General features: G+C 38.0%; 1 protein-coding gene across 2 annotated transcripts in view; it reads left to right on the forward strand.

Annotated features, from left to right (window-relative positions):
- CLCN5 (chloride voltage-gated channel 5) overlaps window positions 1–15,203 on the forward strand; it is a 162,014-nt gene that overhangs the window by 103,457 nt on the left and 43,354 nt on the right. For both annotated transcript variants that reach the window (XM_016943447.3, XM_016943446.4), the window contains exon 4: window positions 7,774–7,920. In XM_016943447.3, coding sequence (XP_016798936.1) covers window positions 7,774–7,920 — 147 coding nt within the window. The remainder of the gene's footprint in view (window positions 1–7,773; window positions 7,921–15,203) is intronic.

Below are 15,203 nucleotides of genomic sequence, written 5' to 3' on the forward strand. Positions count from 1 at the left end.
TTCTCTGTGCTTGCTAGCAGTGAAATATGTGACATGCTTTGTATTTTCATTTGTGGGGTCGTGTGTGTCAGCCCACCTGTTGTTTTATACATTTGTTTTTGCCAAATGGGTTAGTTGAGATGGTATTAATTTATTTGAACCAACACATGTCAATGTCACTAGTAAAACAGGATGCCAGTAAGCCATACCACAAACTCGCACCATCCTGTCCACCCCCACCAAGGGCCCTTGCCTTGATCTTAGTACAATTATTGGGAGTGTGTACTCTTCCTTCCCTTTTCCTTCTTTCTCCTCCAACCTAAATCACCTACATTGAAATTGGAAATGGCAAACTGCCTTACCAGCCCTTTCCTCCTCTTCTCTTCCAGACTACTGCTTCCACACTTACCTCCTAAAATGATGTTTTTATCATGTTGCTCCTCAAAAACCTCAGTGACTCCATTGACTTCCCAGGTCCTTCATGACCTGTCTCTATCCATTTGTTCATAGACACCTTCCTTGTCTTCTAGCCAAGCACGAATGCCACCTTCATTCTCATCTTCAAGTCTTTGGCCATTTTGTTTCTTGGTCCTGGAATACCCTCTCTCCTCCCTGAAGTCTCTAGCTTACAATCTCCCATTCCATTTTCTGAATGCCAATTGTAACAATTTAACACCTAGCTGCTGTGTAATTGCATGGTGTGAAGGTTTTCTTCCCAACTAGATCATAAATTCCTTGAGAGTAATGATGAAGTAATAAACTCTTTTTATCTCCCTAATTTCCTTCCCTCATAGGGCAAGGTAAAGATTTATTGAGTGTCAGCCATATAAATATGTTGATTACCTCTTAACCCTTCCTCCCCAACTGGAATACTCCTCAGTAAGCATTTATTGAACACCTACTCTGAGACAACACTGGAGTTGCCAGAACAATGGAAGTGAGAAGGACATGGTGTAGTCACAAGACTCAAGTAGAAGAGATTATGCAGTCAACATAGATATGTGAACAAAGGGAATGTTGAGAGGAAAGCCTATTTGAGCTGGCCCTAGGTATGTTGAATGGGGTTTTACCATACTGAAAAAAGAATGGAGGTGGGGGTGGGTGGGATTCCACATAGGGCGGCTTGCCTGAGCACAGGCGTGGAGGTCTGAAAGTACGTGGCCTAGGTAGGGTATAACAAATTTGTGGCAAGAGATAAGTCTGTTGGTGTAGATGGGATCCAGATTTGATAGGGCACTGAATGCCATACAAAGAAGTTTTAAACTTAACTCTCTACGCATGGGGAACCAGCTTATAATTTTAAGCAAGAAAGTGACAAAGGGCATACAAGCTTTGTAACACAAATATCAGCCAAACAACAATTTCCCCTGTTTGCTGTCCTTCTTAGCTCTCAATTGCATGGCAAGTCCTATCTGTAATCCTCTAGTTGGGAAAATAAATCAAATCCCATTACATTTGTTCCTGGCCTACCCCAAATTCTGGCTGACCTCAGGCTTGTGGCCATCTAGAAGTTTAATTTCTTCCAGATGTGCCATTCTCTAGACTGACATGTCGTTGTGAAGCCCCAGTGTGTTATGGAAAGAGCACTGGGCTTGGAGTTCAACTATATATGGATTCAAATCTCAACTCTAAGGAACATTGAATTGGTTTCTCATTACTCTGCAGCTTTAATTTTTTCTCTTGAACATTCTAAAGACTGTATCAAAATGGGCAATATCACTTGCACCATGGGTAAGTACCACTTTCACTTTTACTGATTATATTCATAACATCTGTTTTGCTTGATTTACTTGCTTCTTCCAATTTTCTTTTGTTGACCCTTTCTTTCTATGCATTTTACTAAAAGGACGCTTTATAACCCAAACAGTGAACCAGATAGCTGCTGCAGGAAATGTTTGAAATGAGGCAGCTCAATTTAGCTGGATTGTTCTGTCAGTGGGTTACAGGAAGAAGTTCGTAAGGTGCCTATGAGGAAACTAAAAAGTTTTCCAGCTTCTCCTTTGTTGGGTCTTCATCTTATAGTGTCATTATTTAGTTTTAATGAATTCCCAGAACAATAGGTACACCCATCTGAAACTATGACTACAGGACACATTCCAAAGCCAGAGATAAGTTATTTTTGGACTCCCTGTACCTTTACTTCCTATGATTTGTTTGGCTAATGTAGAGTTGCTGGAACCATGTATTTTAAATCACTTCCTGAGTGAAACATAACCAGCGAGGGGAGAGAGAGGGAAAGGAATTCTGCATTACTTTGCAAATTTTCTTGCTTTTTCTTTCTGTGCTAGTCACCATATGGGACTCATGGACATTTAATAAATTTACACTAAAAGGAAACTTACTGAATTGTGCTACTCTCTTAGCCTCAGTTCTTCTCATCAGCTAAAATGGTTCTTGTTTTTAGCTAAGATTTCTAGAAACCTTGAGTGCCTACTTGCGAGGTTGAGTGCTTTTTGTAGGTTTGTCAAATGTAAATCTCAGAGTGAGACAAACATTAACCATAAATATTGACTCTGATGCTGCCTACATTTATAAAGGAAAGATGATTTGTCTTGTTTGGATTTTATTATTTGTGTTTAGGTTAATATTATTTTCACTGTTTTTTCCCTTGTCCTGCTATTAAGGTTAAAGTAGCAATAAAAGTGTCTATTGGAGTTCTTGGTAATTCAGGACTGTAGCTTGAGGGAGAAATGAGAGCTAGAAATAGTAAGTTTCCTTAATAAATCAGATTAAATCTGGGAAATATCTTATCTGAGTTACATAGGAGCTAAGATCCAGAGCAAAGTGGAGGGGCTGTTTGTTTTCTTTTTTCTTTGTATTTATTTTGTTTGTTTAAAGAGGACATCTGTGCATGTAGGTGGCCTTGCTTAGGGAGTCAGAGCCCAAGTGATATGAGAAGGGCACCCACTCAGGTGGTTGGCTTGAATACTAGAACTTAAACACATTGAAGATGACATCTGGACTTCCACATGGATATATGGCTTGCTGTGGGTGTCAGAGGCTGAGCAGGGTAAAGAAGGAATCTACATGGAGTAGTAGTTCAGTTGTGTGAGTCAACCTGACAGGTATGAGGAGATCATCTGTGCAGAGAAGAGTTGAGGAAAAGATAGGAGACTGGTTATATACAGGAGGATTGTTCAAGAAAGTAAAAAAATTAAAAGATTTTTCATTGTTAATGAAGGGGAAGGTACATATATAGGAAGAGAAAAGACTAGATTGAGCCTTGTTATGTTGGATTGGAATCAGATATAAGTGAAAACTTATGTTTTTTACATGTGTAAATATTGATATATGTAAAACATACATGTTGTCTATATATATAGGTGGATGTGAAAATATATGTGAAAGTGTGTGTGTGTTCCCTACCTATGTCCATTGGGGAGCAGCAACCCGAATAACAATGAGCACCCAGATCATGTCTTTTAAATACCACCCCCAACTAAAAGGACTCAGAGTTCCTGGAAGAAATGGCTGATATTGGAGATGGAGCATGAAAATACAAGATGAGTCTGGAATGTCTTTTGTGACAGAAATTAAGTTAATTCTCAAAGCATAATGGGGATATGTCAAAAGAACATAGAAGCCAGCTTGAAAAAGTTCCCACTGGAGAAGTTTGGAAAATTTGAGTATGAAAACAATAGCAATAGATTATAACCCATTGAAAAAATTAGGATTTATTTATATATAAATTGAATATAATTTTATTGAATGAAATGAATTCAATTGATTGAATGAAAATGTTTTTATAAGAAATGGTTTTTTTACTTAGTGTCAAAGTACCTCATCATAAAATAATCACTGTTACAAAGAGACAAATGATATATTAACAATGTAAAGACCTGGAAGATATCACTTTTATCAAGTGATCAAATAAGTATCATCATTAGTGGGGCAAATAAAAAGTATGTGCCCTCTAACAGGATGCAAATAGAAGAACACAATGTCACTTCTCTGATATTATTGTCAAAGATGTATAACCTGAGTCTATTTGTGAGGAAACATCAAACAAACCAAAATTGAGATATTGTCTACAAAATAATTAGCCTGTAATCTTCAAGAGTGTCAAGATCATGAACCTCATAATCCCGGAACAGGATCTGTTCCAAGTAGCAATTACATATGGGTATTCCTTCCAGCACTTTTCAGGAAGTTTATGTTTTTCCAAATTTTGATTCTCCCCAAAAGTCAGTTGAGAAATTTGGAAAGTGGGAGCAAATTAGCAATCAACATAGAAATGTTACTGGTTTGAAGGAATCTGCTGATGTTACATTCAAAGCAAGAACAGAAAACATTGACGCATAGAGTCAAAGGTTGAGGTCAACATTTCCAGGAAGAGGTCCAGGGGCTTATAAGAGAGAAAGTCATGATTTAATTAGTTAACCTTGATTATAGCTGTTACATGTTGTATGTTTATGTCCATGGTCTTGTCTGCTGCTAACAGTGAGTCATTCTACCAATGAGATCAATAGTAGGCAGGGTGCTGTGGCTTACGCTTGTAATCCCAACACTTTGGGAGGCTGAGGTGGGAGGATTGCTTGAGCCCAGGAGTTCAAGACCAGCCTGGCCAAAATAGTGAGACCCTATCTGTACAAAAAAGAAAACAAACAAACAAACAAAAAAACATTAACTGGGCACAGTGACGCACGCCTGTAGTCCCAGCTACTTGGGACGCTGAGGTGGCAGGATTGCTTGAGCCTGGGAGGCCAAGGCTGCAGTGAGCAGTAGTGGCACCACCACACTCCAGCCTGGGTGACAGAGCAAGACTCTGTCTCAAAAACAAACAAACAAAAAACCCACGAAAGATAAATAGTAATACGTTTATATGCATAGCATACTTTATATAGATCCTGAGTGGTGTTCCAAGAAATAACAAGCCTCAGAAGTGAAATAGGCCCTTATATTGGCAGTTTTGTCATGTGATTCTGTGTGGTGTTGTTTAACCTTGCTTAGGAGATCCAAATGTTTAAATATTACCCAACAATGTTTCCTGATCTTATACATGTTGTGTGTTGCAATGTTCACTGTAAGGTACAGTTATTTGTAAAGCAGACAAAATAGTTTCATCATTAAAAAACAAAATAAACTTCTATGAGCCAGCATGTGCCCAAAAGCTCAAGTAAAGATGCTTTGGATGCACTCTTAATCTGACCAACGTCAACACAGAATGAATTTTTTTTTCTTTTTTTTTTGGGACGGAGTCTTGCTCTGTCAACCAGGCTGCAGTGCAGTGGCACAATCTCGGCTCACTGCAACCTCCGCCTCCCGGTTTCAAGCGATTCTCCTGCTTCAGCCTCCTGAGTAGCTGGGATTACAGGCACACACCACCACGCCTGGCTAATTTTTGTATTTTTAGTAGAGGCGAGGTTTCACCATGTTAGTCAAGCTGGTCTCGAACTCCTGACCTCAGGTGATCCACCCACCTCGGCCTCCCAAAGTGCTGGGATTACAGGTGTGATCCACCATGCCCGGCTGATTTTCTTTTTTCTTAAATAAAAAGTAAAGGCACTTCTTCCTGAATGACAGGAGGGAAGACAGACAGAGTCAATTTCTCGTCTGTTGTTGGTAATAGGAAAAACCTGCTAACAATCCTGTATTAGGCCTGGTTCCCTAGAAGCAGAAGCAGAGACAGGATTTTGTGTGAGTCCTTTACTGAGGGAGTCCTCTCCGGAGAAAGGGATTGAAGAAAGCAGGATAATGAACGGCAGAAAAGTCCAGCAAGGTTGGATTGGTGAGCAGCAAGGGAGCTTGGCTGAGGCTATAAAACATGGCTTCTTAGTATCCCAGCACCCATTTGATCCACACATCAAGGTTAACTTTTGTAGCTGAGGAAGTTGTTTTATGGTCAATAATTTTGTACGTTATTAGTACCTTGGGGTAACTTTGTATCCTTCCCTACCTGACCATATATCATCATGTATGCATGGTAGTGTTCCAGAATAACCTATTATTTAGTTCACATTTGCACAGATTTCAAGTTACTTGTGCATGCTAAAGAACATTGAGATTGCATTTCTTTTTAAATTTTATTTTAAATTGACATATAATTGTACATATGTATGCGGTACAGTGTGATGTTTCAATACATGTATACTTTGTGTAATGATCAAATCAAAGTAATTAGCATATCCATTACCTCAAACATTTATATAGGAAATTTGCCTTGGGGTATCTGTTCTCTTAGTTTCAATCATCACCTTGATGTTGTTAACTCCCAAGTCTTTGCCAATCAATCTTCATCTCATCTGGCCTATCCAGCATCATTTTTGTATCTGGCCCACTATGCCACAATGATTCATGCATAGTAGGTGTTCATAAATGTCACTCACACTTCAGTTAAGCTGGTCTCTTTATCACAAATGAGGTATTGTGAAATTGAACACATGATTTGGACCTTAACTTTAAAAACAACAACAACAACAACACTAACTGGGCAAGTTAGCCTTTTGCAGCTTTCAGTTTCCTTATCTACACTAGGAGTGATAATGCCATAGCATAGGAATGTAGGAAAAATTAAAGGAAATAATTCATTTTAAGCACATAGCCCAGTGCCTAGAAATTGACATGTACCTGGTAAATGTTGGTTCTTTCTCCTTTTTGCTGAATATTTAAGGCCTGCTTTTTAGGCCTCTTACTTGATTTATCCTATTTGTTTTTTACCACATTCATCACTCTTAGTTCTGACAACCTAGGACAAGAAGTTTCTTTAAAGAGTTGGAAAGTTTAAAACAAATAATATTTGTGTAATTCAGTAGAACTTTTCTGGGTATGATTTTTGACTAAGATTTTCTTTAAGAAATAGGGAGGGTGGGCCTACATAAAGTTGGCCATAATGCTTTTAAAAACTAAATAAATCAGTATACTAATATTTTTTAAGTAAAATTTACAATCTGAAAAATTACACTTGGGATGAAGAATATTTTTCATCTTTAATATTAAATTCTTAAGAACAGCATTGAATGGCACACTATGTTTCTTTTCCCCATGTCAGTCATCTAGTATTTCTGTGCATATACACTGTATTAAGACGTCTGGGAGAGTCAGAAGAATAAGATAATTTTTTTTCCCCATTCTCAAATGGCCAGCACATTTCTCAATACTGATGTCTAGTTTTTATTTCAGTTGATTACTTGTGAACTACTGTTATGTTTGTACACATGCCCTCATTTGGTTTTATACTCATTTGAAGGGTTCTCAAATATTGCCATCAACTACGTGGTAATGCTAGAGGTACATTATATCTAGAGGGTAACTGAATATATTTAGTTTGCATGAATATATTCATGCAAGAGCATGAAAGAAGACCTAAGACTAAGTGCCAACCCAAAAGGTGAAGATTACCCAGATGTCCATCAGCTGATGAATAGATAAACAAAATGTGGTCTATCCATACAGTGAAATAATATTCAGCCATAAAAATTGATGAAGTGCTGATACATGCTGTAACATGGATGGATGTTGAAAATATTATGCTAAGTGAAAGAAACCAGACACAAAGTGTCACATATTGTGTGATTTCATTTATATGAAATATCCAGAATCAGCAAATCTATAGAGACAAAAAGTATAATAGAGGTTACCAGGGCCTGGGGGATGGGGAGTTACTGTTTGTTGGGTACAGAGTTTCTGTTTGGGATGATGAAATAGTTCTGGAAATGGATAGTCGTGATAGTTGCACATAGTAAGTGTACTCAATGCTACTGAATTGTATACTTCAAAATGGTTCAAATGGCAAATGTTACATGTAAGGGACTTGAAGATCATTGTTATAAGCCTCCTATTTTTCTTTCTGCACAGGTGCCATGGATAACAGAGGCTTTCAGCAGGGGAGTTTTAGTAGCTTCCAGAACAGCTCCAGTGATGAAGACCTGATGGACATTCCAGCAACCGCTATGGATTTCTCCATGAGAGATGATGTTCCTCCCTTAGACCGAGAAGTAGGAGGTATCATTATTGGTGATGATAATTTATCTTAATTTTTTAAAATTTATGTACAATAAAATTTTATTTTTTTGTAATTTTATTTTCTAGCACACAGTCCTGTGAGTTTTTAACAAATGGCTAGATTCTTGTAACTACCACCACTGACAGGATACAGAACAGTTCAACTCCCTAAAGAATTCCCTCTTGCCACTCCTTTGCAGTCAGACCTCCTTCCTCCCTAACCCCTGGTACCAGTGATCTTTTCTCTGTCCTTATAGTTTCTTTTCTTTTCAATGATGTCATGTACATGGAATCACATAGTATGTCACTCCTTGAGACTGCTTTCACTCAGATTAATGCCTTGGAGATATATCTAAGTTGTTCATTTCTTCTTCTTGCTGAGTAGTATACCCAGGAGTAGGATCACTTAGTCATATGGTAAATGTGTTTAACTTTATAAGAAACTGACAAACCAGAGTGCCGGTACCATTTTGCATCTGAACTAGCTATGTATGAGAGTTCTACTTGCTCTGCACCCTTAACAGCACTTGGTATTTTGGCCATCCTAGTATAATACGTATGTAGTGTTATCTCATCATTGTCTCAATTTAATTTCCTTAATGGCTAATGACGTTGAATAGCATTTCATGTGCATATCTGCCCACCTCATATACTGTTTGATGAAGTGTATGTTGAAATCGTTTCCTCTTTCTATAATTGGATTTTTTATTAACTGGAATGCATTCGTAAAATTAAAATCCCCCTCCTTGGTTATCTGGTTACCTAGCTGCATATTCTTTTCAATGGCTGCATACAATTTCATGGTATGTTTGTGCCGTGGCTTATTTAACCAAGCTTCTATTGATGCACATTTCAGTTGTTTCTGATCTTTTCCTGTTACAAACAATGCTGCAACAAACAACCTTGCATCTATGTCTTCTAGGCATATGAGAGTATTTTTGTCGCATAAGTGTATGAGAATGCCTATTTCCCCACAATCTTACCAGTGCTGACATTACATTCTTTTTTCATCTTTACAATATGATAGGATAAATAAATCTCATTTTAATTTTCATTTTTTTAATTAATGAGGTTGAGCATATTTTTATATGTTTACAAACCGTTTCAATTTCTTTCTCTGAAAGTTTCCTGTTCATGTGATGTTCCTATTTTTCTAATAGGCTGATTATTTGTTCTTATTTCTTTACCAGAGCCCTTCATATACTATTATTACTCTTTTGTCTGATGTAGGTTAAATGTATTTTATCCACTTCTAGTTTGTCTCTTTTAACTTTTTTTTAAATTTACAGATATTTAAAATGTTTATATAGCCATGAATATTGCCCCTTTCCTTTATGACTTCTGAATTCCTTATTGTACTTAGAAAGGACAGTATCACTTTAAGATTACATTTGTATAATTACTTTAAAACTCTGTCTGGTTCTTTAACTGGGATTGCCATTGTAAAAGTAGACAGAGGACAAGGAACTGCTGTCAAATTCATTATGCAGCAAATTCATATTAAGTACATAAGACATTGTAGACACTTTGCTGAGTTCTGGGAATTAGCAAGGCTTGAAGATACCATCCCTGCCTTCATAAAGTTGATTATAGCTAGCTAAATAGCCACATAAATACTTATGATAGTTCCTACCCCTTAGAGTTATTTTCAGGATTAAATGAGATAATACATATATAGTGCTTATAACTATACCTGGCATACAGTTAAGTGCTCAATAACATGTTCAGTATCATTATTTTATTATTATTATTGCTACAACCCTGTATTATAAGTTCTATAGCTTTTATAGGAATTTAGCAGAATAAGCATTTCATGTGTGGGTGTGTTTCTGCGAAGGACTGGAGATTTCATAGAAAAGATGTTTTGGAGCGAGGTCTTGAAAGATTAGTTATTTGGTAGGAAGAACACTTCAGGCAGAAAGTATGCTTTTACAGAGATATCAACAGGCAGAATATATGGAGATATAAAAAGGCAGAATGTAAGTCCAGATAGTTGGTGTTATGTGCGTCCGTATAAGAGACCACCTGAGCAGGCTTAGTGTGAGCAACAAGGCTGTTTATTCACTTGGGTGCAAGTGGGCTGAGTCCGAGAAAGGAGTCAGTGAAGGGTGGTGGGATTATCATTGGTTCTTATAGGTTTGGGATAGGCGGTGGAGTCAGGAGCAATTTTTTGCGGGCAGGGGATGGATGTTACAAAGTACATTCTCAAGAGCAGGGAGGATGTTACAAAGTACATTCACAAGGATGGGGAATATCACAAAGTACATTATCACAAGGGTAGGGGAATGTCACAATGGCTTGACCATTGTGCGGCCACCTCAAAGGATCTTACAGTCGGACCTTGAATGTCATGCTAATAAGTTTTAATTAACCTTATTGTCACTGTAAGGATGAAACTCCTTCATCAATTCATTCAACAAATAGTTTTAGAGCACCTGCTGTGAACCAGGCTCTATTGTAGGCACTGGGGATACAGTGGTGGGATTAAGACAAATATTGACCTAGAACTTAGAGCTAGCTGGGGAGGGCAGTAAACGAGTAAAAAGATTACTTAGTTAATTACCCATCATGATAAGTACTAGGATGGAAATAAACTGAATGACAATAGATTATAACTGGGGAATAATACTTTAGTTAGGAAGGTCAGGGAAGGTTTCTCTGAGGAGGTGACTAATTTGGGGTGAACATACCGGTATAAAAGCCACGGGTTAAAAAGAATAACAAGGAATTTGCCTTGGGAAGATATGTCAGGAAAGCGACAGTAGGAGAGGGCCCCTGAATTTAAAGTTCATAAAGGAAGGGTACTCATGGTATAGTATTTAGTGGTCATCTGCCTACTTCTGCCAAAGAGAACTGTGTTAGCATATTGCTTCTGCTTATGTGTAGTTATAACCATACTGAGTCAGTTACACCAATCACTGACTTTAGTGAAGTGGTCAGTTAGGGGGATTCATAAGCTTACATTGGCTACCTCTACTTAAAGTCTTCTGGTTAAACCAGAGTGGTTAATCATTGTTACTTCTAATAGAAAATGGTATCCATCATCTATAACTGCAAAGTACTTTGTGTGTTCATGTTGCTCTCAGTAGATGATTGGGGCAAGTGACTATGTATTATTCTCATTTCATAGACTAGAAAACTGAAGCAGAATGAGATTTTGACATTACCTATGATTGTAGAATGTGTTTTCACATGAATAGTCCTTCATCACTTTTCATTAGCCTTTAGAGGAGAACTACTGCTTCTAGTTTACAAGGTCTAACCATAAAATAATGAGGCTGCTTTTCATGAGACAAACACGAAAATCAGCCCACTTATAGACCACTCTGTAGTGATATAACTTTCTTGCTTTGCTTTCTAATTGCTCTTACTTTATTTAATGTTTTCACATGGGATTTCCTAATAAAGACAACGACAACAAAAAGGTCACAATGTCCTTGATATTCAGAGGTGAAACTGCATAAAATACTACATTTTGTACCAGGCACAATAGCACGTACTAAAAAGATTAGTGAGAAGGGGCTTGAAAGGCAATAAAAGTGGTTCTTGTTTTCCAGATGGCTAGAGGGCTTGATTTATGAGGAATGAATAAATAAATTATGCATGGCATGGTTAAATGCATCTGAGGTAGTGTTATAGTAGTTTGTAAATTAGAAGAAACATAAACATAGAGATGTGAAAGAAGGTGGAGGGAATAGAAAAAGAGTTTGAGTAACAGAAAAACACGGAGGACTGTTCTCATAGTCCATCTGTTCTCACTTGCCTGCCTCTGCAGCCTGCACCTTATGGTCAGCAGTGCATTCATTCATTCATTCATTCATTTACTCATTTGATACTTATGGAACACCCAGATATGAGCCTAGCACTGTGCTGGTTTAGTAATGCTCTTCGATTCCCCTTTTTTCCTCACCTCCCTGTCTTTCTACCTAGTGTGCCTTGCTACTCCCTAACTGTTGAATGAAGAGACATTCCTGGCAGGGAGAGCAACACAGATAAAGGTCCAGCAGCATGAGAGAGCCTTTTATATTCAAGAAACAGCGTCTGCGTCTGCGGGTTTGAGGTCTGAGGCCCCCTGGGGTGGGAAGGGTGGTGGCAGTTGGAGCAAGAAGGAAGACTGCAGGGGCTAGGGTAGGAGGAGATCTAGTTAGAAATCTAGGTGGGGTCCAGATTGTGTACACTTTTCGACCTCATTTGTAACCAAAGCACCATCAAATGACCTAAAAGCAGAGGAATGATATGATCACATTTGAGTTTTAGAGAATTTTTGGCAGTGTGGAGGGTGGCTTGAGTAGTGTAGGTTGGAGACGAGAAGACCAGTGAGTGAAACTTGTTTTTTTGTAATCTAGGCAAAAGATCAAAAGGCCTGAATGAAGACAGCAGGAATGTAGAGGAAGAAATAAGTTCTGGACAAATTTCAGAGGGGGAACTGATAGGACCAATTAGATATGGGAAATAAAATAGAAAAGAGTCAGGGATGACTTCAGAGCCTAAGCATATTATTGGGTAGGCTGTGTTCCCCCATACCGCCTGCTGAGTTTCAACATAACCTACCAAAATCCAGGAGAAGAAAAAAAATCTTAATACTCAAATGTGATAGAATAAAAAACCTGAGGGTACTTGAAATTTACCAAGTAAATTGCGAAACATTTCTATTTGTTTTGCCACACTGTAAAAATGTGTCATAGTTTTTCTCCAGAGAGAAACTGAAAACAAAGTAAAATATCTTGGGTTCCAGCTCATGGAGAAATCTACTATTATCACTTCAGTTAGGCTTCCCTCAAGCTATCTGACTAGAGCAACTGTGTGGATTGTGTGGGAACGAAAAGAAAAGGTATTTTGAAATTAATCATTCTTATAACACTTGAACGTCCCTAAACACTTAGCCTGGAAGAATGGCAAACATTACTGTTGCCTTTTGAACTTAAAAAAAAAGTGGCCCATATGGAAAGCTCTGCAGGGCTATAAACCACATCAATGTAATATGCTGGATCTTTAAAATGAAACCTATGATGATGTCCACAGGCTTTAAAGGGTTCATTTAGGTTACTTAATTAGGAAAACGGCCAAATTTTAGAATTGATGTCCTCTAATTTTTCCCCCACTTACTTTTTTTTTAATTAGCTAAAGTACATAATTTCTTCAGATTTACTTAGTTTTTACCTAAGTGTCTCATCCAGGATACTATATTACATATTCTTCATGTCTCTAAGGAGCTAAGGGCTCCTCTTGGCTGTGACAGTTTCTCAGACTTTCCTTGTTTTTGATGACCTTAACAGTTTTGAAGAGTACTGGTCAGGTATTTTGTAGAATGTCTCTCAATTGGGATTTATCTGATGTTTTTCTCATGATTACAATGGAATTTTGGAGATGAAGACCGCAGAGGTGGAGTGTCTTTCTCATTATGTCTTATTAAGGAGCACATACCATCAATATGACTTATCACTGTTGATGTTGACCTTGATCACCTGGCTGAGGTGTAATGTTTGCCAGGTTTATCCACTGTAAAACTATTTTTTCTTCTTTCCATACTGTACTCTTCGGAAGGAAGTCACTGCGTAGAACAGCGGTCCACAACATTTTTGGCACCAGGGACAGGGACCAGTTTCATGGAAGACAATTTCATCTTCAACGAAACCAGCGGTGGGGGGTGAGGATGGTTTTGAGATGAAACTGTTCCACCTCAGATCATCAGGCATTAGTTAGATTCTCATAAGGAGTGCACAACCTACATCCCTCGCATGCGCAGTTCACAAATAGGGTTCGTGCTCCTCTGAGAATCTAATGCTGCCACTGATCTGACAGGAGGTGGAGCTCAGGCTGTAATGCTTGCTCGCCCTCTGCTCACCTCCTGCTATGCGGACTGGTTCCTAACAGGCCACTGACTGGTATCAGTCCATGGCCCCGTGGATGGGGACCCCCTGGTTTAGTTCACACGTAGGACTAGGAAGTTAGGTTTCACCTCCATGAGGGTGAAATATCTACAGAAATTATTTGGAATTGTTTTACATGGGAGACTTGTCTTTTTCTTTCCCATTTATTTATCTATTAAATCATTTATATCAGTATGGACTCATTTATTTTGTGCTTTGAGTTATAATCCATTACTACATTTTGTTGGTCAAATTGTTCCAGCTTTGGCTACTGGGAACTCTTTCAATTGGCTCCATTTCCCTTTGACAAACTCCTATCATTGTGGGGTCTTTTTTGAGCATATCCTTATTTTTTGGCACTACAACATGCTCTAGGCTCATATTATATATTTCCTGCCCCAGTGCTAGAATCAGCCATTTCTCCAAGGAACCCTGGTTCCTTTTATTGGAAAATGGTATTAGAAGCCATGATATGGATACATGGATACTAGGTATGCTCCTTTCTACTGAGGCATTTGTTGCTTCTAGGCCCTGTTAGCCAATGCAGTAAGGAAATATGTGTATTCTGACCCATACATATATACACACATATACATATATCTATGAATATATGTATATGTAACCACCTGTATCTACAGTAAGCTAAACATGAGATCATACTCATGTCTCTAATTCTAATCTATTACCACATGGATCACTCTAGCCTCCTCCCTTTGCTTGTCTATAACCTCCTACTCCAACAGTGAGAAACCTGGTTCCTACCACTCACAATCTGTTACTTAACTGTTTACTTCTGGTATATAGTCATATGCTACATAATGACATTTTGGTCAGCTACAGACTGCATATATGATACCATGTTTTAATAGTTTGTGGTATAAATAGTACCAAATTTTTACTGTACTTTTCTATGTTTAGACACATACTTACCATTATGTTACAGTTGACTACAGTATTCAGTAGAGTAACATGCTATACAGGTTTGTAGCCTAAGAGCAATAGGCTATACCATACAGTCTAGGTGTGTAGTAGGCTAGACCATCTAGGTTTATGTAAGTACACTCTATGATGTTTGCACGATGATGAAATTACCTAACCACACATTTCTCAGAATGTATCCCCATCATTAAGTAATGCATGACTGTACATGTATAGTGGTTTCAGAATTGTTAACCCATACCCTCCATAAGAGACAACTTTATCAAGAGTGCAGCATCATTCCTTTTGCTTTAATCTTACAAATTTTATTCATTTTCACAGTTACCTGGGTCAGCACTTTTCGCCTTTATCCCTTTCATTGAGGCTGTTTTATAAATTTGTGATGCAGTTAGATTCTTTTTTCACATGCTGCATTCTATCCTGGGATCTTCAGTCTCCTAAATGATTTTTTTAATTTGCATACATTATGTTCAT

Source organism: Pan troglodytes, chromosome X (assembly GCF_028858775.2).
Source record: "Pan troglodytes isolate AG18354 chromosome X, NHGRI_mPanTro3-v2.0_pri, whole genome shotgun sequence".
Classification (NCBI taxonomy): domain Eukaryota; kingdom Metazoa; phylum Chordata; class Mammalia; order Primates; family Hominidae; genus Pan; species Pan troglodytes.